The 22,465-nt window shown below is 41.2% G+C and overlaps 1 protein-coding gene across 11 annotated transcripts in view; it reads right to left on the bottom strand.

Annotated features, from left to right (window-relative positions):
- adgrb2 (adhesion G protein-coupled receptor B2) overlaps positions 1 to 22,465 on the bottom strand; it is a 222,167-nt gene that overhangs the window by 75,219 nt on the left and 124,483 nt on the right. For all 11 annotated transcript variants that reach the window (XR_007030318.1, XM_047330051.1, XM_047330049.1 and 8 more), the window contains exons 5-14: positions 17,069 to 17,233; positions 16,526 to 16,690; positions 14,829 to 14,930; positions 12,210 to 12,316; positions 11,147 to 11,341; positions 10,697 to 10,765; positions 10,140 to 10,248; positions 9,603 to 9,749; positions 4,924 to 5,011; positions 3,923 to 4,025 (exon numbers count right to left, since the gene is read on the bottom strand). Coding sequence is in view for 10 of the 11 variants with exons in the window: in XM_047330051.1 (XP_047186007.1) it covers positions 3,923 to 4,025; positions 4,924 to 5,011; positions 9,603 to 9,749; positions 10,140 to 10,248; positions 10,697 to 10,765; positions 11,147 to 11,341; positions 12,210 to 12,316; positions 14,829 to 14,930; positions 16,526 to 16,690; positions 17,069 to 17,233 (1,250 nt within the window). In the remaining variant the exon portion in view is untranslated. The remainder of the gene's footprint in view (positions 1 to 3,922; positions 4,026 to 4,923; positions 5,012 to 9,602; positions 9,750 to 10,139; positions 10,249 to 10,696; positions 10,766 to 11,146; positions 11,342 to 12,209; positions 12,317 to 14,828; positions 14,931 to 16,525; positions 16,691 to 17,068; positions 17,234 to 22,465) is intronic.

Raw genomic sequence — 22,465 nt, 5'->3', positions numbered from 1 at the left:
TAATAGCATTACATTTTGTTAGCCTACGTTGTTTATCCCTAAACATATTTACATGTCTTTGAGGAATTGTTTTGAAAACATGTTAAAGACGGCTGAAAAATAAGGTTATGCAATCCTTTGGGGTCTCGGGTTTGCTATCACCTCAGACTTAATCCATTGTAAACCATGAGCCCAAAAGCCAATCATGGGGGGTCAAGTGGCGAGTGAATCATCTGGTAATCAAAGCTCAGGGACGCCTGCCGAACAAAGACTCACTCAATCGGTAAATCAATCAAGGATCGATGTCTTTAACTGACTGATCACAGCTTGTTCCACTGGTAAATCTTTAGTTATCCGGCCTGTAGCCTTTCAACGCTGTATGCCTCATTGGGCCACTGTTGGGTGGGGAATGGTTTTTAAGGTTAACATCATGGGTTCTTAATCAGGGTCAAAGTTTCGATCCGTGAACTCATTCGTATGTCCAAAGAATCACAAAGACTCAAATTGGCGTCTTTGTGGTCAGAATGAATAAATCTGGGAGAGTTAACCCACCGATTCACTTTCTGGGTCTTTTAGAGAGAGAGAGAGAGAGGCTTCCTGTTAACTGCCCTCAAGTGAGAAGCCATTCTTCTACTGCGCTGATGCAGATGAATCGGTTGGTCCTCAGTCCTGCATGAGGCACTTTGCCTTTGAGCTCCCCCTTATGGCAAAGGGGATTATAGCAATAATTCTAGCCAGACTTATGTGTCCATTATAAAAAAGGATGAGGTCCACAGTAAAAAGACTCACTGCAGCCTGAGGAAAATGTTGTTTTTTTTTTAAAGACCTCAACTTGACTGAAGAGCAAACAGAATGTTTTCTGAATGTCAGTGTTTTAAGAGGTTAAAAGGGGATAGAAGCGGGTGATTCACACATTCAAGTCTGGACTATTAGGACTTTTTTTTCTCTGCAGGCAAGGTCACTCCTCCTCCTCTGAACGCGTCCTTACTGATCTCCCATGAATCAGTGGATACAGGGGTCTCTGCATGGCTGGAATTGAGCGGAACGGTATGATGTAATGTTTATATACACAAGATCAGACACTAGGTGACACAGATTGATGGATGACAGCGCTTTGTTCTTAGCACACAGTGCTTGTCAAAGACATTAGATGTGCCCGGGCATGCGTTAGTGTGGTGGGCTATGCTATAGCATTCAGCTATCAATCAGCAGGCATCATGCCAGACTGTGCGCTACAGCGGGAGTGACATCCGTGTACTCCCACAATGTCTGCCTCCTCTTTAGCGCCACTGTTACGTTGCATAATGACAGCGTCTGCTCGACTGATGCCTCTCTGTTGGATGACTCCAACAGCTGCGTTTATGGACGGTAATGATGGCATCTACCTTAAGGGCTCTGGCTTCTTTTTCTCTTACAAAGGAACAGCCAGTTTCTACAAGGCATTCACAGCCACATGTGGTAGCCGTTTCGTGGTAAAATGCTTCGATGATAATCAGATGAAATGAGCTGCTGAAACAGAACAAGACCACACCGGTTCAGGGAGTCTTTAATTGCCTCTAAAGATGAAATATTTAGGTAATGAATTAGAGCGATCGTGATGGTGATTTTTGATTGATGAAAGTCATCTAGATTACAGTGAAATGATCAGAAAGGCTTACGGCTCAGGCGCAAAGCTAGAGCTGACCAGAGCCGCCTTTTACAATCTGACTGGAGCAGATGTCTTCTCGGTGAGGACATGACCATGTACAGAGACTACAACTCCCCTTGAGACAGAAGCTGGCAGCTTTTGCTACGGCACTGCTTCAGTGGCTGGATGTTTCTGTTCTGGCCAAGGTCGAAAAACCTACTACAGCTGAAGAGCATGGCGCTCTGATACTCTGCTTTCACTGTCTTGCCAAGCCAGGCCAAGCTGGGCGATGTGAACATACAGAAGGGCAATACTGCATTTCAAGTTAAAAAAAATCCAGAGTGCATGTACTGAAATTGAAAACTCACCAGTATTTTTTAAAGGGATAGTTCTATGGAATATGGGGAGTACTCTTATTGTCTCCCAAGTTAAAAGAAAAGAGCGATACTTCTCCCATATCCATCCATTAAATATTAAGTTGAAGCTTTGCTTATGATAAAAAGACTGAAAATGGGGGGAAACAGTTACAGCTGGATTTATTGTGGGTTAACCTTGATATGCTGGTTGGTGGATTTTCTTATATTTGGACTGAGTTGGGCCGAACAGAGTGTTTCCCCCTGTGTCCAATTGTTAAGCTAAGCTAAGCAGCTGCTGGCTATAGGGTCAGGAGGAGACATGAGTGTGTGTTCTGGTGGGCGAGAAAGATACAACCCAGACCAAAAATGGTTATAAAACAAATGTATTTTTGTCTTTTATTTTGCTCATAGGAGTTGCTTAAACCAACATAAATTTCAAGATGCAATTATTAATGTGTGTCTATGACTAAGACCAGTGGGATTTCAAATTAAACCATATCAATAATGTGTGAGTCACTTGTGTCCACTACTTACGCCTGTAAGTGTAGTATGACTCTTCAAAACCATATTAATTGTGATGGTAGTTATGCTGTTGTTAAACTTCTCCCCTGAACAAGAGCGTGCATTATAAACTGAAGGTAAAGAGTCATTTTATGGGAAATGTAGGATTGAACATTGTGGAGTTTGATCCATTCAAAGTTACTGAAAGCCAGGATATATTGACCTCTTGCTGCAGCGATTTTCACGAAAAAAACAAAAAAAATATCTCTTGTGAATGCCCAGAATTTCTAAAAGTGTAATAATCTGCCCTCCACACACTGTCCCAGTCCTGTGCTGCACCGTGTGCCAGGAAAGTGTCTGTCCTCAGCAGGAGCCTTCGGTTAGTAGCACAGAGCAGCATGCTAGGATCAGTATGAAGACATCATCTTCTTGTCTAGACAGAGGGTGTGTGCAACCTGCAGTGCCTGTGCTTTTGCCAAAAAGTGTTATAAAGCAGAATAATAGGAAGATAAAAGATAGAGGCATTTAAAAAAAATGCCGTAATTATGTAATGAATCAACGTTTTAAGGCAGGGAGATGGAGTGGTGGAGATGGAGTGTTGGGGGACGGAGAATGAATACAAAATCATTTTAATGAAACGCTGTGCAATAATTCTGACCCTCAGGTCCTCGATGACACAGCTAGAGACTGATTTCATTGGAAGATTTTAGCCCGTGTGCTGTCTACAGAGAACCATTAAATATTCAACATTATTTTCAAAACTTTACCCACCTTTACCCAGAAGAATGGCTAATGAAACCTACATCTTATTGAGGTCGAGAAGAAATCCTCTCATTAAACTTGCACTTGGTCCTTTCCAATGAAAATACCCGACGAGTTGTTTATAATAACACACTCCACTGTAATATAAACCGAATAGGCACCAGGAGACACTGATATAAGGAAGTCAAAAAGGTCCGCATTTATTCAGGCAACTCTCTGAGCGCTGTGGTGCTTTATATCATGCAGCACTCTCTCTTTCATCTGAACTCAGGAAACATGGGTCAGTTGGGAGAGGAGGAATCCTTTAAAGCACTAAACAACATTTATTTTCCTGGCCAGAGCTTGTTCAATATACAAGTGTGTAATAAAAAAAGTGCAAAACTCTGCATGGGAAAATGCTTCATGAGGAATAATTTACATTACTTCGTTCCATGTAGAACGTCAGCATTATGAGGAAATGGAAATGATTTTGCTGGTTTGCTGAACATTTATAGTGGCTGGGAAAATTGAAAATTAGAAAGTAATATTCACCATTACCCTCTGAAACTGTACTCTTGAAATGATTTGGACGTTGAAGTCATGTAACACAAATACTCATACATGGTGTTTAATAGTAGCCGCCCAGTTGTACTGGATAGATGTGTTGTATTGCAGAAAAAAATAGCAGCAGAAAACAGTTTGTTTTTTTTAAACTTACATTCAAAAGCGGGGACAGCTCCACCACCACCATGGGCTCACTGGGTTGCGGTTCCGGTCGCACCGTCACTGTCAGGATCTTGGAGTTGATCACCGCAGGGGGACTACAAAGATAGAAACACACACAAAAAGTGGTATCTCTTAAAGAATTGTACTGCACATTCAACCATGACTTTAATTGTTTTAAACAATTAAAATAAAAACATCCCAGAAATACACACGCAGAGTTGTCTCCCTCGCTTTTGAGGGTTTTTTCGAATGTGTCTGCGGGGCTGAACAAATGCACAAATAAATAGACAGACGTAAAAAGCTGATGTGAGAGGCAGGAAGAGAGTGAGGAGAGTTCTTCGGTAAAAAACAGAACACCAGACCAATTAGTATTCAGCAGAGCTACGGGGAGAAAGGGGGGGTTTAACAGATCTAGCTCATCCACAACCAAGAGCACTGACCTGAATAAAAGGGCCCAGGGCCAGCACAAACACCGGATCACACCACATCATGGCCTTTTGACAACCTTCCTGATTTCCCCAACTTCTGCTTTTGCAAGTTTTGTGCAAGTTTCAGGACACATTAAGCCTGCACCCATTTAAGGTCCATGCTGTACATTTCCAAAAATAAACTGACAATGCAAAAAATATGGAAAAACAACTAGGGAAATGTACTCTGATAACTTTTGATAACTCTGATAACTTAGCCGACACAAGCAGAGGAGAGGAGGGAGAGACATTATGGGAGAGAAGACAGGCAGAGAAGCGGAGGTTGAAATTACATGGAAGGAAGAAGCAAAAGGAGAAAGGGAACAAAAATAGAAAGCTTTTGGGAAATGGAAAAAACAACAAAAAACGACTATAAGGTAGATGAAAGGTTGACAGAGAAAGTATTGCAGGGAAGAGATGCCAAAAGGTAAAAGTTAGGACAGGGAGATGAGTAGAAGGTGAAATATAGTTTGGAATGTTTGAACTGAAAAATAATTAGGCACTGGATGACATGAGAGGTACTCACTTTGGCACTGGCAAGATGACGCCCAAAGTCCGGTACAAGATGGCTCCGATGACGTAGTACATTGGAGCCTCTGAATCCGTCTCTGTCTCTGAAACACAAACAATTTAGCAACACCTTTAAAATCAAATATGAATCCATTTCTTTTGTATATCTTTTTAATCTGGTACACTGTGCTAGATATAAAAATAAACTATATTTGGACAAAAGCTCCAGTTTTACATGCAAAATAGCAAGTCACATTTGCCATGTCTAACTGAAAGAGGAGGGATGATAGGTCAAATATGGAGGAGTATAGGAGGTGGACAGCTCAGTAAACATTTAAAAATCGAAATATCTCAAGATAATATGACACCTTCTAATCTGCTGTTTGAATTATAGGCTGAAGAGATCGCAACTGTGATTAATCAAACTTGAGCTAACCTGCACTGACAACAAGGTAATTGGATATAAATGAACTAAATACAAGGCATCTATTCATGAGGCAAACAAGTACAGATTCCATCTGTCTTCTCCACCTGCAACACCAGCTCAATTTACATTTACTCTTTAACTGCCGCCGACAAATGCTCTGTCGACTGGGTCGAGATGACAGTAAATTGCAGCACATTCCTGAAACGTGACAGCTGCATGTTCCACACTCAGACTAATTCTGCTTCTGAGTTGAAAGCGTGCCACTTATTCTGGTGAAAAGATCCTTTGTATTGGTGGAGACACTATTTGTGTCTATTTGTTTGCCTTTTTAGCAGCGGGCAGCTCACCTATTTCTCAGCTAGACGTGATACAGGAGCTTATTTTTTTCAAGTTTATCACTTAAAAGGGCAATTAATTTGAGAAAAATAAAGTCCTCTAGCTCTCTTTAGACAATGTCCTTCAGTCCTTTACTTTCACACCGCTTCAATTCCCCTTTCCTCCTCCGTCGTTGCCATTTTCCAACCCACTTTGCAACTTTTCCACCCTTTTCAACGCTCCTCCGTTACAAAACCTTGCCTTCCATCACTCCCTTTGGTGTTCTTTTTTGACAAAGAGAGCATGGGCTCCCGAGGAGACATAGTGTCCCTCTGTAAATGTCACTTTGTCTCAAGTGGGAGGCTGAGAAAAGTAAGAGGGAAAGAGTTCATGTTGAGAGATGCCACTCCCTCCTTTGCCCTTTTAGGCTGAGGGAAGCGATGGAGGAGCGTCGGCAGAGGCGAGAATGAGAAAGAGAGGGGTTGATGGTATCAGGCGTGCTCGGTGACTCATCCAAAATCAGTCAGAAGAGAGATAGCTATGCAAGACAGGGGAGACGAGAAAGAGGAGGAGACAAAAATATCCTGACAGTGGGAAAAAAGCAAATAGGAGAGAGGAAAAGAAAAAAAGAAAAGAAAAAAAGAAGCTAAAAGTCGGGTATGAAAGAGCCTGTGTGTCACAGTTCAGTGATTTCTGGACCCAAATGTGGACATACACGGAGGTAGGTAGGTGCAGTGAAGATACTTGAATGTCAACAGAGATTTTCCAGAACTTACTGGCAGGCTGAACCACTGGAAAGAACATAAATGGGAACAAAGCAGGAACTTGGTTGCTGCAAAGCAAACCTGGACGATCTGAGACACACGATCTGACACAGAGTGAGGGGAACACAGACTTAAATACACAAGGGACGTAGTGGTGAAGAAAAAAAGGAACGGCTGAAACTAATTGGGGCAGGGCGGGAAAAGTAGGGGATATAAACAAAGACAGAGAGTATAACAACCAAATACACCACAGGTAAATGATTAGAAAATAACAGTACAAACAAAGAGTCCATGTGAAGACCCTCGGAGGGGAAGATCATGACACTGTGAGTGAGGTGGATCCTAATTGGAGAGTGTCTGCAAAGGCATGCAAATGAGAAAGTCAGTGTATTGTGGGTAAACTGTAAATCAGTGTGCGAGGTGGCAGCACTCCCACGCTCGGGGATGATTAATACCACAAAAACATTGCCCATGAACAGACTCTCCGTCACTCTGTCCTTGCTGAACGTCTAAGTGATTGGTGGTCAGCTGTAATCCAGCAAAATGGCAACCCACAAGTCACCAGCTGTGAACTTTAATATGGCATTTGTCAGGGGGAAGATATGCTTGGGAGTTGATGCTGAGCCATAATTTATGGCTTTAATCAAAGATCGAGGGCTCCGTCCAAAGAGTTCCATGTGAGTTACTCTTCATCTTCCTCCCAAGCGTCTTTCTTCTGCACATAGTACAGATATTTTTAAATAACAAAAGTATTGCAAAAAAGCATCTTCTTTGGCCAGTAGACCAGCCATAAAGGATAATATATACAAAAGCTCATTAATATGAATAAACTGCATTGCTGCCTATATTCAGTCAGTTAATTAAAAGCTCAGTTTTTATATACTGTTGTTACTGTTAAATGTGCTGGTAGGTTAAACTTCCGAGCTAACTGTTTGGCTAGCATCCCCTGGCCTCCAGTTTTTATGCAAGGCTAGGCCATCCATCTCTTGTTTGCAGCGCCGTACTTACCGCAGTGACATGAGAGTGGTATCAATCTTCCTATTTCACTCAATTCAAGAGAGACAGTAGGTGGAATGTTTCCTAAAAACTCATACTATTGCTATTAAAAGATATCAGCACCAATAATAAACCCATAAATTTATATATCCAGCTCACTGGTGATAATTTAAAAAATCATAACAGGCACAGTTTCAGTGCAAATAAGGAAGTCCGTCTTCAGGATACTGAAGAGCAGCGCACCTTGTGGTTTGTGTTCTTACTTGGGAAATACTCTAAAGTTAACGGTGCATAAGCATCAGACTGCACAAGCGGTTGGTGGATTTGAAATATTAAATCATCGTCGGCTTGTATGTTGGGGATGTATGTTGGCTGCGAGAGGGCTCAAGCTGTCTGTACGTGTGTGTTTTTGAGCGTAAGAGAGAGACAGACAAGGAAGAGAGTGAGTTTGTCACCTCAAAAATCAGTGCAGAGCAGTCCCAGCCTCTGCCCAGCGAAGCGGCTCATGAACCTATCAATTGACTGCGGGTATGTGCGCACAGGCCCACACAAAGGTTCGAATGGGCCTTTATGAACATGTTTAAGCTGTCCATCTGAGATTGGCTTTCATTACGGGGTAAATGAACCAAACAAACTGATAACAATCAACTGAAGACCTCCACTCATCGATGGCCAATGGGAAGAGGCACAGTTCCCACAGGGGCAAAGGGTACTAATAACTTCCAAAGTCAAAGCTATATGGAGGCAGTGTGCAGTTTGCATGAAACAATTTACCAAATGGCATATGCTAAAAAGGCAATGGCACATTCTGAATATCATTTGAGAGAATGGCAGGGCAAATGTGATGCAGCTGGTCACTTTTGTTGCGTAAGCACTGCAAGAGACAAAACATTCACGACCAAAGACTATGACCATACTGGACGATAAAATCGAGATTGAGGACAAAAGCAGTAAAATAAACCAGGGGGACATTTTGAATGGAAAGTGAGAAAGGAGAAAACATTGAATTGCAGTATCATTTCACAAGCTCTAGCTTGCAACTCACCGACAATTCATGAACAGGTTCTGTTACACAAAAGCAAAGTGAACGATTGGGTGGCACAATAAGTATATTACAGGCTGCATAATGACGAGACAGGGTCTAAGTTGAGTTGAGGTGAGGTGCTCTGAAGTTAGCATTCAGGAGGTCTTGAGGGCCAGTCAAGGAGATTCAGTGTCATCAGTGCGAGTTAGGGGTCAGAGACAGCCCTTCGGTCTCGGCCGGCAGCCTCTCTGAACTTCAATTTGAGGAGTGAAGAGGGTGCCAGACAGGAAGTCTGCGAGTCTAATTTCATGTGAGATGTGACCTTTGCCTTCATTGTTAGTGGACTGCATCTGCAGCTGCCACAGTACTGTAATTCCCTTATCTGCCATAGACCACTTTTTCTCCACTGTTTTAAATTCCTTTAGTTCCCCTCCACAACTTTAGCTCCTGTGTCTCCTGACAGCGTCTTTCTCTTTATATATGCGCCTCCATCATTTCTTTGTGTTGCGATTGGAACAACCCATTTGCTTATTTGAAACCACGTGGAATAAGATTCACAGCAGTTAAGAGCAACAGCAGTTAACTCTCTTGTGCTGCTAAAAGCGAAGATTTATCTTTCAAATTTGTATGAGGACTTGATGCTCTCAAGGGTTTGCAGCAGACTTCCTCACAGATGAAAGACCTGCATCTTCTTGAGAAGCCCTGCGGGGCCTCTTCACAGTCCAAATCCTTCCCAGTATTACCCTTCGCTGTCCTTGAGAAGGCGTCTATCAGCTTCCATGAGACACATCTCTAAGTGTGTGAATTCACACCAGGATAACTCTTCTTGTCGAGCTGTCTGACCTTGGCTAAAGAGTGTTGAGGGGGAGTTCAACACGTCCTCCTATGTCTAGTGCATATGAAAACTAAAACTGAAACAAATTGTCATTAGAAGCTCAGTGCCCAATTCTGTCTGGCTGCTAGTGCACATTTTTTATCACCAGTGTAAGCAATTCAGACCCTGGTAAACCTGCTAGCAAGGTGCTTGTCTTGTTCCTAGAAAAAACTCTATAAAAGAAAAACAGCTAATCTTGTGTTTACTGTTTGCACATGGGCTGAAGCTGGGCCCCAACACAATGAATAGTTCAGGACAAGCCCTGGGCAGTGGATATCCGTCTTAGTTCTCCTACCTTCTGTAGGGATGGTGAAGACCTCTTTAGGGATGAAGAGCTTGTCCTCTGCTGTTCTGGCCCAATCCTTCATCCCTCTCCGGCCCTTCATGGGGAAGTTGATATCACTGGAAACGGCTGACACTGGCTCTCGTTGGATGGTTATCACTGGACAAAGAAGAGATATAAATCACTTGAAACTCACTGCAGCAGCAACGTTGGGACAAAGAACGGAGGTTAAGGACAGGAAAAATGAAAGGAGGCTGTAATCGTATGAGCAACGGTGCAAACTATCCAATCTTAAAAGGTCACTGAGTCATGTTTCTGGTTAAGATTCATGAACTGAAGGAAGTTTTTAGACCTGGCCCTGGAAACACTGGATACATTGCTGTGGGTTTGATATGGCAATCAAGAACTTGAATAAATTTGACTGAGTAAAGAGAAATTAAGGATTAAATGTTGACCTTGATTCTATGAAATATATAGTAAGTCATCTTCACACACTGATTTGTCCCTAATCTCTAATCTTGCCTCATGGCAGCACTGCGTGACACTTACTGAGGTTGTTTGTAGCCACTAGAAAACTCTGAAAAGGCTTCTGGGCTTCGCCGATGAGGTGAATGAAATCCTCTAATGTCCTCATCAGCGAAGCGGCACCCGGAGCGACCTGCGGATGGAAGGACAAGAAACTCAGCTGAGCATCGATCGTGATGTCAGCATAACCGTTAAGCCGTGGCCAACTTTCTGTGAGACACGTCTCACCCATTGAAACTGTTTGATTAATTTCATTATCTAGACCAATGATTTTGTTCCCGGGTGGTAAACTCTAACCATGTGGGATATAATATCATGTTTAATGTTTCCAGATGGCATGTAAACACACCTCAACTCAGGGGCATCACACTGGGTCACGAAAACACAAACATGTGCCGAGACGCATACAATTACCTGGTGTAATTGATAGGTAGCAACTGTGTTTAGTAAACAGGTGTGCTTTTATGACTGCAATAATTAACAGTTAATGTGGGATGTGTATGCACATGCACACTCACACACAGGGACATATACATGTTTTTACTCAGCAGTAAGACCCAGAAGCACACGAATTACTTTACCTGGTGAGCGTCCTCCCATTTCTCTAGATTTTCCATGTCCAACATGTGACTGACAATCTGGAAGAATTTCTAGACACAAGAGGAAGTAGTTGTTAATGTAGGATAACTATCACATAAATGTGTCAAGAGTATCTATCCTGAACCAATTCTGTATTTTATTATTTAGCCTAGTACAGTTGTCTTCTCTACATAGGAATACTGTAAATTATAAAACAATGTCTGTGAATTGACTGAGTGGGACAGGAGCATTTTGCAGAGAACAAACACTGCTAAAACTTCCCCTTTGAGGCTGTGCAGACTGTGCAGCCATAAGTCATTGTAATGCACACGCTTCTACATTTAATCAATTTGGAGGTATGTCTCTGTGTGAGACTGTGTTTATGACTGCATCATTTTTTTTGGTTTGTGACCCAAGAGGGCTCCAAGGGAAGAGGCCGCGGCTCTGCCTACCTGCACGTCGTCGGGAGCTGGGATGTAGGTTGCTCTTTTGAAGGTGTCCGTCACATTTCGCAGGATCTCCGTGGAAAAGAGAAGGTCGCCACTGTAGTAGCTCCCCCTCTGCAAGAGCTCCAGGAGAGTCCTTACGATCTGAGACATGCCCTCCCCGGCCAGGGTCCTCTGACCCTTCGCAAGATGCTCTCGTAACTGCAACGTGTAGAGAGGCAAAGAGAGAAGTTCAAAATGTGTAGCAGGTAAAAAATGTCAGGAAATAGCAAGATCAAAGTAACCAAAGATAATGTTTTTTTTGGATTTGATCTGACAGGGATGTTTTTAGACACGAGTATTAATGTACATGGTTGGATCTTCAAAATAGACAGGCAAAAAACAGGCCTTGCAGCACGCTTGGGCAGAAATTGGTGCTCATCCCGTCAGAGAAAGAGATACAGAAGGTAAGACTGTGTGTGTATTTGAAGTGCAGAAAGGGAAAAAGAGGTAGAGACACAGCCTGAAAGAACAGAAGATAACAGCAATCACAGAAAATTAATTATTGACTCCTGGTGTTAATGAGAGCCTGCTACAGAAACTGACAGAGCAATCAGCTCCGTCATGCAAAATCCCTGACCCCCATCTCCTTCCACCATCGTTGAGGAGATGATGAAAAGGTTGAAGTTCACAGAGTAGGAAAACAGTCTGGCTGATGAACACATTCATTAGCTATGTTCATTAATTGATAAGTTTGAGTGCAAAGCTCTGAAGCTAATCAAGAGATAGCGGTAACCCTGGAAGAAAGTCTCCCCTCTATTTTTAGTCATTTTCTAAAAAGAAAGTTGAACAGAGGTACGTGATGGCTGAAAAGGAAAACAGGTAGCTCCTTCACTTCACTCATAAACTCACTCATGAGACAGACAAGTCTAATGAAGGTGAATTAGAAAACTAACTAGTTATAATGATGCAATCTACATAGAATAAACTCATCTAATCTTTTTATTCTTGCTGAAGGTGTTATAAAAAAAATCATTGAAGAAGGAGCTTCTGAGTTTGGGGATATTCACTTGTTACGAAGGGAACTTACAGATAAATGTAAATATCTATATTCAAGTGAGACGCATCTGGCGAAGCTCGGAGGACCCCAGAAAGCAACTCCATTATTGTCCAGCATGCAACGACGACTAGCAGATCCTAGAAGAAATGAGACACAAACAAGATAATATGAAATTCAGCATGTTTGGAAATTGAACCTTCCTAGTCACTCATCGTATAAACTTCTATACTGGAGTCTATAGTGTAAGGAAGAGTATTTGGGCCAGGCATAAGAGAAAAAAAATGAGGGCGAAGAATTTTCTTTTTTTATTTAACATTTCAAAATTGAAATATCGAGAATAAAGTCGAAATGTGGAGATTAAAGTCGAAATAGCCCTAAACAACCGTGTTGTGGTACCAGTTCACTCTTCACATATCCACGTGAACTAACGTTTGCAAAGCTATGCTAGCTTCGGTAACTGGACGGCTCTCAAAATTCATTAACGGTTGTTTGCAACTGAACGTTATCGTGTCAGGACGCAAGTTGACGTTCATGTGCAGATTCAGCTGTCAATAATAATATTGCAACTTTACAACTTGGTTAGCAGCTAGCGTTAGCTAGCAAACTGGCTAGTAAAACATCAACATCCGGTTGTTTGGTGCTGCTGAAAAGTGCTTCCGGGTCACAATTTTTGACTGTATTCTCGATCTAGTATTTCAACTTTATTCACAACATTTTCACCTAATTCTCGATATAGTATTTCAACTTTTTTCTTGACATTTTGACTCTATTCTCTACATTTAGACTGTATTCTCGAAATATAAGCAAGCTGCTGAGCTGTGAATCAGTATGGTCTACATGCCACAGAAATATTGAGCAAGATGAGGAAAGATCTACATAATTCCTAAAAAACATACTGCTACCACAAAACACAATAATATCCTGTTTGCCCTCCGAAACCAAAAAGTTGTCTATTTATCATATAGTCAGGGTAGATCACAGTGTTACATGTACTCATTTAATTTTAATAGAAAGAGGGCAACCATTGCAGATGTGTTACAGTCGAACTTGTGATAAAAATGACACAAAAAGTCAGCTTTGTTCATTTCTTTGTGTAAAATTGTATGAAGGATTGAAACAATCACCAAATATTTCATTTGTAGCACCACAGTTGAGAAGCAAACACCTGCTGGCTGGCAGACAGGAAGTCAACTACTGCCAAACAACTGCCAAATAACTGTGTTTTACTAGGACAGAAACTTTCCGCCAGAGCCAAAATAAATACTCACAAGATAAACTCTGGCTCTGCGTTTTTATGAGTAATAGATTGACAGGAATTTACTGTAAAAGTTTGTCTGTTAATTAAATGTGGTACAGTTACTTAGCTCAAATGTGATGTTCTTTAAAACTATCATGTTTTACTGGCAGGCTACGGGATTCAGACAGACATGTATTGATGTTTGCGCCAATGCCATAGTTTGAGAGATGAAGAAGCACACATTTATATTACAGTCCCTCTGAACCACATTTGCTCTTGGCTTAAATTATGAAGAAGTGTCTGGAAAAAAATATGGAGGTTTGTTCTTGTCTCTGCTTTTGGAAGTTTAAAGAAAAGTTCTGGCAGCCTGCTGTTTGAGAAACTCTGAAGTTATTCACCATCAAGGTTTGACATCATTCAAATTGGGCATGTCTGCTGAACTACTGAATATGTTATAATGTTTTCTGTGGTATTAATGTAAGGATTGCTGTGCTGTTGTTGCACTTTTCTTTCCATACATCACTTCACAGAGAAGCATTAGAAGTGGCACACTAAAAATGTGTTTGGTTGATTAAGTGTGAGATTCTGTAGGTTCTTCATTTTCTCTCGCCCTAAGTAGCTTCCCCTGCTACACACTGCATCAATGACAGATTCCAGCACGCGCAAAGTGAATGGGGGCCCTTGGCTTCAGAATTCATTATCAGGCTCTTTTTTTACGTGTTATTTATTTATTTATATATATATATTGGAGTAAAGGTGATTTAGTAATGTAATGATATGTGAAATATACATTGAATTAAGATTGTATCTAACGCTGCCTGTCAGCATCTGCGAGGGAGAGCGGTCGTACTGGCAAATGCCCAGGACTACAAATGAACTGAGGACCAGGATGACGCAGCGGTGGCTGAACATGCTGTGCTAGTTACTACTTAAACACTAACTGTTCGTCACAGAGGGGCCAGGACAGAGCTTGTGCTTTGGGTAGGATGTTTTTCTCTGCAGTTTTGTGTGGTCATATGTTGCTCTGTACTAGATTTAACAAGATAAAAACATACGTTGCTTTACGTAGCATGTATGAAAGACTTAAAATGCCTGTAATTCAATATGTCAAAATAACAAAAAATATGTGATGTATCCTGTTTGGTTGTAGATTACCCTAGGGCCCATGCACTGAGTGTGTAGTGGGTAAGGGGTTGGTTGCTAGTTTGTGTCCAGGTGAGGTAAGATAAATGCATTGGGCGTATTTAGGACATATTTTAAACATTGTATACTGCCTGCTTATGACTGGTTGGAATCTTGTCTACAGGTTGAGTCACTGTTGTGTTGTGCTAAAACAACCGCATTGTTCATAAACACAATCACAAATTCATCAAAATCTGTAACGTGAACTTAAGAGACACATTGTGACTAACCAGTGGCGTTAGTTGGACACTTGTTGTAGACGGTTTCTCCAGCTGAGGCTCTCTTCCATGACATGGAGAGGATGTGCTCATCTTTACATATCTCATGAGGAGCTGTAGAAGTAGGAGAGAAGTACATAGGGACAGTCAAACGAAGCAGTGGCAGGCTCACAGAAAAAAAATAACCACACACATACACACTCCAGCAGGCATATAGCTAGAAAAGAAAAAGAAAAAAAACAGGGAGATAGAAAGGCACAAAAAAAAGATTCAAATCAATGTAACTCCTGCAGCAGCTCCCAATCTTTTTCCCTTGTACATCAGTACTCTCCGTCAGTGTCACTGCCTCAGTACAGTATCTCACTCCCTCTTCATCGTACACCCTCTCTTTATTCATCTGCCCAACCTCCCCTCCCTCTCCTTCATAACCCTGATGAAAAAAACGGGAGACTGTGCTGTGAAGATATACCGAGGGGGCAGACAAGTGTTGGCAGAGGCAATGCAGGGAGATGAAGAGGGACGGAGAGCAAAGAGAGACACACAAAGAGGGAAAATACTATATGATGTTCCCCTGCAATGCCAACAGACAAGATCCTCGACTTGTGTAGAAAGAGACTTGAGAGCCACTCAAACAAGAGGTCACGGCAGAGGCTGCACTCCAACATTTATCATTTGTCACCTCTCAGATCTGAATGCAAGCCACATTCGCACGTGGCATTTCAGGCTTGTGCATATCCCCATGCACACACAGCCTCAGTCAAGGAACATGCCTATTAAGCCAGAGCGAAATCCATTTCATTCATGGTGGTGGTTTGAGTGTGTCTGCTATTGGTCATTATCCTGCAGTAGATAACCAGCTTCTTTTCACATCCGTGTTTTTTACCATGCTTTGTCCTTCTGCCCAGAAGACTTGCTGTTTCTTCTGGACTATTTCTTGGTCTTCCAGATGTTGCCGTGACATTTTAAAGCCTCCTCTACTCTGTGGGCATCAATAGGCTTGATCTTTAGATCCTGTGTCAGCTCCATAGCAGAGATGGTTGTTGAGTGTAATCACAAGTTTTTTTGTCAGATAATTCACCCTCTCTGGAAATGTCATCAGCTGATAAATCTTTGTTGCAGGCCGTATTAAGATTGTTATGGCTGACTTTTTAACTGTATAACAACATAATACACTTAAGAAGTAACAAAACATTAACATTCGATGAAACGCTTGTTGCAGGGGCTGTATTTACTTATTTTCACTTCAAAATCAACAAAATATGTCATTTGCTTTGTGGTGCCCAAACCTTGAACAGTGTAAGGACAAAGTAGGTAAACAGGTAAACGTTGAGGATAAAAGGAAGGCACCCTAATGGCAAGGACATGAAAAATCAATGAAGAGGAAGAGATGGATGGGCATGTTGATTGACAGGGACACAGACAAGAGGCAGATAAAGATGAGAAGAGTTCTGGTCTAAAATTGGGGTTGAAGCCTTTAGTTGCAGTGCAATTTGACACCATGAATCGACATACTGTGTGTGTAGCACACACACACACACTGACACTTCTTTTCCTTTCAGGGACCCGCTATAAGAGGGGGAAAGAGATATCAAGCCACACACGTAAAAAGTTTAAGTGTTTCAAGAATGAATAATCACATAAGCACATATACAGATGTATTCACCTTCATGATTACACAATCACACTCTATAGACACTAGAGTCACTGACCGGGACACTTCTTCTCGTTGCAGGAGCGGACCTCCTCCCCTGAGCCGTCACAGGGGTAGCCCTGTACACCAGTACCCTCGCACATCCTGAAGCGACGCTGCCAACCCGAGTCACATGTCTTGCTGCAGAGACTCCAGTGGTTCCAGCTGCCCCAGTTACCTCCACCTATAACAATGGCAAAACACCACCAGTAAAAAGGAAGGAAAAGCGGGATGGAACAAGAGTGGCATGTAAGGTGAACAAAAACTGGGTTGTTGAGTGTTAAACCTTTTCTATTTTCTAGACTGGAACCCAAATTAAGGCAGTACAATACCCCTCTGGTACACAGTTTAATTTGAACACAGTAGTATCGTTGTCCTCCAGAGCCCTGAACGAAACAGAATTGCAAGCCAAATTGGGTCCCAACCCACAAATTGCAAGTGTGCGAAGGGCAAATCACAAAAGACCATGCAGATGCCTGTTGATAATGCATGTTCCGTGTTTATATAACGGCATTTGAGAGCATGTGAGTGTGAATACTAAGCATTCATTTGTAAGCCTTACCACCACACGAAGGGTTGGCGCAGTCTCTGCTCTCCTGATGGGGGCCCTTACATTCGGCCCAGCCATGCGCCGACGCGCTGCAGCGTCTCTGCCTCTCCTGGGTGCCCGTATTACAAGTGATGCTGCATCTTGACCATGGCCCCCACTCCAACCACTGGCCCTCCACTGGACACAGGGAGAGAGATGGATGCAGATGAGGAGAGACAGGGGGGAATGGATGAAGATAGAATGAGGAGGATTTAGAGAGACATGGGATATCGAGATTAATTGATCCAGATTTTTTGAAGAAAAGGAAAGAGGGTTGTGAGGGAAAAAGAAAGGTGTAGGGGAAAGAAAAGAGATAGGGCAGAGAAAGTGAGTAGGCTTACAGAAAACAAAGTATAGCATGAGTTAGTGTGGAGAACAAATTAATTGCAGGGGCTATTTGATTTTCCATGAATAGCAACAAACAAACATAACACATTTATGCTCCTATGGACATTCTAAATATCTCAATCTGTTGTGAAACAGCTGATTACAATTCCTTTCATCCCTTGTTTTAAAGAGTTCATGCAGAGTACAGTCACTTTGTTTTTCATTCACAGTGGTATTAGAAAGAACCCACATTTCAACTCTTGAATGGTGTTTGTGCAGAATTAGATATATATAAAAAAATTATTTTTAATATAATGCTGTACCGCCTGTCAGACGAGGCGTGAATACCAAACAGCTTAACGTAAGCCTGTTGACATGCGCCGGTGTAATCAAAGCCCCCACTGTCTCCTTTAATAAGGGAGCGTTGTTGGAATAATTGACTGGTCAAAGAAAATAACCCAAATTCAACCAAAAAAAAAAACAGTGAGACTAATCATTTATAGTGTGGGTTGTCAAATATCTTTGGTATTTTTGTGACTTCAAAGTTTGTAATAGTTTGGACAGTTTTGAGGGTCTGTGCTTCAGAAAAGAACACAAAGTTAGAGTGGAAATGCTTCACTGCAGGTGACGATGCGTGAATAATAAAATGTCAGAATATTTATATTTCAGAAACCTGCTTAATTAACTTTGTCATTGCTCAAATTTTTAATTTTACCATTTTTTCCCCTCATATAAAATGCCAAACCCTACTCTGTGAGTTAAACACACACTAGTATCCTCAATGGTCAAGAAAAGCTTGATAATGCAGTAGTACTGTCCAACTGTATACACCAGTAACCTTATTGCCTTGAGGGGATGACATTTAAAATCATACCTATTGTAGCTGTAAACATGAAAAAGCCATTTAGTCTCAATGATGTTCATTATAAAATTTTCTCACCAGCCAGGGTTATGATGGACATATTAATTACCCGCACTGATTAGTAACTGCTATTCTCAAAGATATCGTTTGCACTTTCTTTACCACAATACAGCCAATTAGCTCTCTTCCTAGATGTGATGCTATGAAGTGAGTAACAATCCAATGCCTTCTTCTGTTGGCAGCAGTGTCACTTATGTTGACAAAAATCCAACTCATGTGTTGCCTCCAGATGGATTACTGAGGTAGACTTCAGCTCTGCTTCTGAAATGTACTTAAACAGCCAGTTTGTGGCAGTAAAACAAGCTGGAACCACAAAGTGAAAAGTGATATACAATATTTTGGCTTTGGAAAGTTGATAGGTCTGGGCCAGTAGCTTGCAGTGGGTGAATCAAAGCTTTTTGCACGTGTTTTTGCTGCCTGCTGCAGATCCCAAATGTTGAGTAACAGTTCAACCCAAAAAGTAAAGCTGTGGGCTGTAAAACCCAAACAAAGAACTGAAGGAGACTAACACATTATCATTTAACTAAGAGAAGCTGATCTGGAGATATTTGTCTGTGTGATCATAACTACAAACGCCTACTTTCACATTACACATTTGATCCAGTGTTATTAAAAAATATTGCGTACTACAGCTCTAACTTTTGATTCTAACTGCAAACTGTACATGTGGAATACATTTGCATACACAACATTTTAATGGGCTGATATGTAACTGACAGCTGTCTTCATATTTTGCAGGTTAATACTCATACAAACACCTAACCATTGTGCCTGTACAGTAGCCTGCCTGTCGGTCTCTGTATTAACAAGAACAGAAATTCAAAGTGAGAACTGCTCATGTTTCGAGACAGTGAAGTACAGTGCCAGTTATCCTTGGTAATGTGGTCAATCATGCTATGCTCCTGCATTGTTCCAACTAACTGAGGCTAACACCATGTTGGAGATGACATCTTGAATTTCAATGAACATGACATTTCCCTGGCCTAATCCTGTGCCATTAAAGTCCTTACGCTAAAAAGGCATTTAAATGACAAACAGTCCTTATCTTCATATCATGGTGAAAAACCCTTGCACACACAAACATGTCTTGAATACATAAATAGTGTTTGTGTAGGACGGAAAATGCATCCACAGCAAAATCCATAATCCCAAAATTACACCAAATTTGTTTTCATCACTAACAGGAACAGTATTGCTCCTATGCAAGGCGATCTACAACATATTTATGGAAATACAGTTTCCAGCAGGGCCAGAAAATGCGCCCATCGATTGTACTTAAGTAGGAGCATAGCATGGCAGCTCTCTGCTAGCTCTCTGTAATTAAGAAATCAACATTAACCCATGCATATCCTGCATATGCTCGGCTTTTTTTAGCACAAAGAAAATGTAGTCAGGAAACTTGTTCAATGTTCAAAAGCTAAAAAGGTCTGATAGGATCAAATGAAATATGCATGTATGACATTATATACTGACTTTACTCTTAGCCTGTTTGCTGTCTTTATGTGAAGCCACAACTGTCTTATTAAGATTTGCAGCTCTGCCCACAGATCCAGTCATTTGCTTAATGTGTTAGCTTTGCATATGTCTGCCTAAGAGACAAGCCAGTGTGAAGAGAGGTGAGTAGTTATGCTAAAAGAATCCAATTAATTCAGTATAAGTATCATGCTGATTGTATAGAGCATGTTTGATGACATTGTATAAGGAGTATTTGCAAAGATACAAATTGTGTGGGGCACATACGCCAGCAAGCCTCAGTATGCGCCAGCACACACAGACACACAGACGAAATCCATCAAAGCTCTATTCTCTATGCATGGACGTTTCTGGCAAAAGGCCTATGCTGGTATTCATCATTTCAAAGAACCATTGCCTTTGAACTCCCAAAAGCACGCTGAGTCTGTGGTGATAGATCCACACACACATACACAAACACATAAACCGAATGAAAACACATACACAGATGTCCTTAAGGCCCTCGAAGGAAGATCCTATACCTTTCCCCCCAAACCTTTCCATCACGTTCCCCAAAACAGCATGGCAAAACATCCCGCAGGCCATACTTTTGATTACGACATCTCCCTATTCTTCAGTTTTTGAGACATAGTTCTGCAGCTACTTTGGCTGGCAATGGGGGACGTATGTTTTTTAACTAAATATTAACCTTTTAATAGTCAGAAGGGAGGGTGAGGACACAAAAAGGCTCCAGAAACATTCACATTATGTAAAGGCAGTGTGCATCCACAGTCCAGGAGAAAATGAAACACAATGTTAGTTTTTTTTTGCCTTAGTTTAATAAATAAAAAGCACTTACCCTGTGATAATTGCTCGTGCTCTGAGTGATTAAGCACTAGCACACACACTCAAACTGAAATCAATTCAGGGGAGGAAGGTTATTATCCAAAAAACAGCCATCAATGTTGTTATAAACCGTATTATGTTTGAACATCTGTGTCCATTAATGCCCTTATTCCAACTTTATGTAGAACAATTTATAATCTGCCAACAGTGAAAGCTCTGAACAAATTAAATCACTAACATGAATATTCCTTTCTAATGTCAGTGCTTTCCGAGTAAGTGGTTTTCTAAAGGGACACTTGAAATACTAAATTTAAATTGCACAGTCAATGCACATGCTTTAAGTATACTTTAAGTCATAAAGGGGCAATACTTATGTTTTTTTTGGATTGCTACACAGCCATATTAGAATTAACAGTCATTTACTTACCAATCTAGTCAAAATGTTACTTCTTTTACTCACCAAGAGCTTTGGCACGCTAAATTCTTTTTTTTATGATTAGGCTTACAATGCCCGGAAAAAAAGAAAGAAATGACCTTGCCTTTTAAGGACTTCTGTACACTACTTTGTTTCTACTGAAATAAACATGCTGACAGACTAGCCCCAGCTTGGCTGGCCAGTCTTGTCTTATTCAGATACTAAGTGACTGTACTGTACAGTATGTTTTAAAGAAGTACTGCTGCTCAAAGACCATTTCATAACCTCTTGTACTGTAAACATGACTGAAGCTCTTGGCAAGCGACAACCAGCCGTTCCCAAAAAGAAACTACAGCAGAGAAAACATAATGCATAATGTAATAAAGTTATTTTCTTGGCGGCAGAGTGAGTACATCTTGGTATGTACACTTTGGGAAACGATAGAAAGTCACTTTCTAGAAAGCTGCTCTGTGGTTAGCTACAGTAATTGATGGTCAAACCTCCCCCTCCGAGTCTTCTCCTTTGAGACTCTACATCTATCACCAGTCTGCCCTATTCCACTCCAATAGCAACCTGATACAGGAATTTAAAGGTAGAAAGTCTAAACCAGATTGGAATAAAGTCCTGAGTTATTTTTGACACAAACTGAGATGGTGGTGCTCAGCTATTGTCTCAGATAAAAAAGCTGAAGAAATGTCCTCCAGGACTGTTCAGCAATCTAAACTAAGTCAAACCTTGTTCGTTTGAAAAGTGGGTATGATTCAAAGAAGGGTGGAAAGATGGGGGTTATGCTTCATTCACACCATGACAGCAGAATGGGAAGAAAATGGGCAAAAAAATATCCTGATATTCTAAACTGGACATTTTCATGAATCAGTCCAAGCTGATTACCTTTTGTCATATAGATAAAAGTTTCATTGTTTTGTGGGCTACATTTATTGCAGTTCATTAAAAAGTGCTAATAGGTACAAAAAAGGTTGTATAGCTGTAGAGGTATATTGAGTTGAAAGGTAATGTCAGCATGTTAACCTGCTCACAATCACAGTGCTTTAGCAGGATAATATTCAACATGTTTATCTTATAGGATGATAGCAGGCTAACATTTGCTAATTAGCGCTTAACACAAAATCCAACTGAGGCTGAAGGAAATGTTAATAGTTTCCCAGTTTGGCAATAAACCGATGATGCTAAATAAACAGAGGGGGACATGGATCTCTGAAACAAATATTATGACAATCATCCAATACTGTAAAATTTCAACCACATGGTGGTGCTACAGGAAAAGTAGGTGATCACCAAGGTCATTGAAATTCATCCTCTGAGAACCATGACTGTCTTTACTGAGGTTCATGACAATTAATCTGATAGTTGTTGAGATATTTCAGTCTGGACCAACTAACTGTCCAAA

This window comes from Scophthalmus maximus, chromosome 22 (assembly GCF_022379125.1).
Source record: "Scophthalmus maximus strain ysfricsl-2021 chromosome 22, ASM2237912v1, whole genome shotgun sequence".
In the NCBI taxonomy this organism is placed as follows: Eukaryota; Metazoa; Chordata; class Actinopteri; order Pleuronectiformes; family Scophthalmidae; genus Scophthalmus; species Scophthalmus maximus.
The sequence above is the reverse complement of the archived record's forward strand: the minus strand, read 5'-3'. Positions and strand labels throughout refer to the sequence as shown.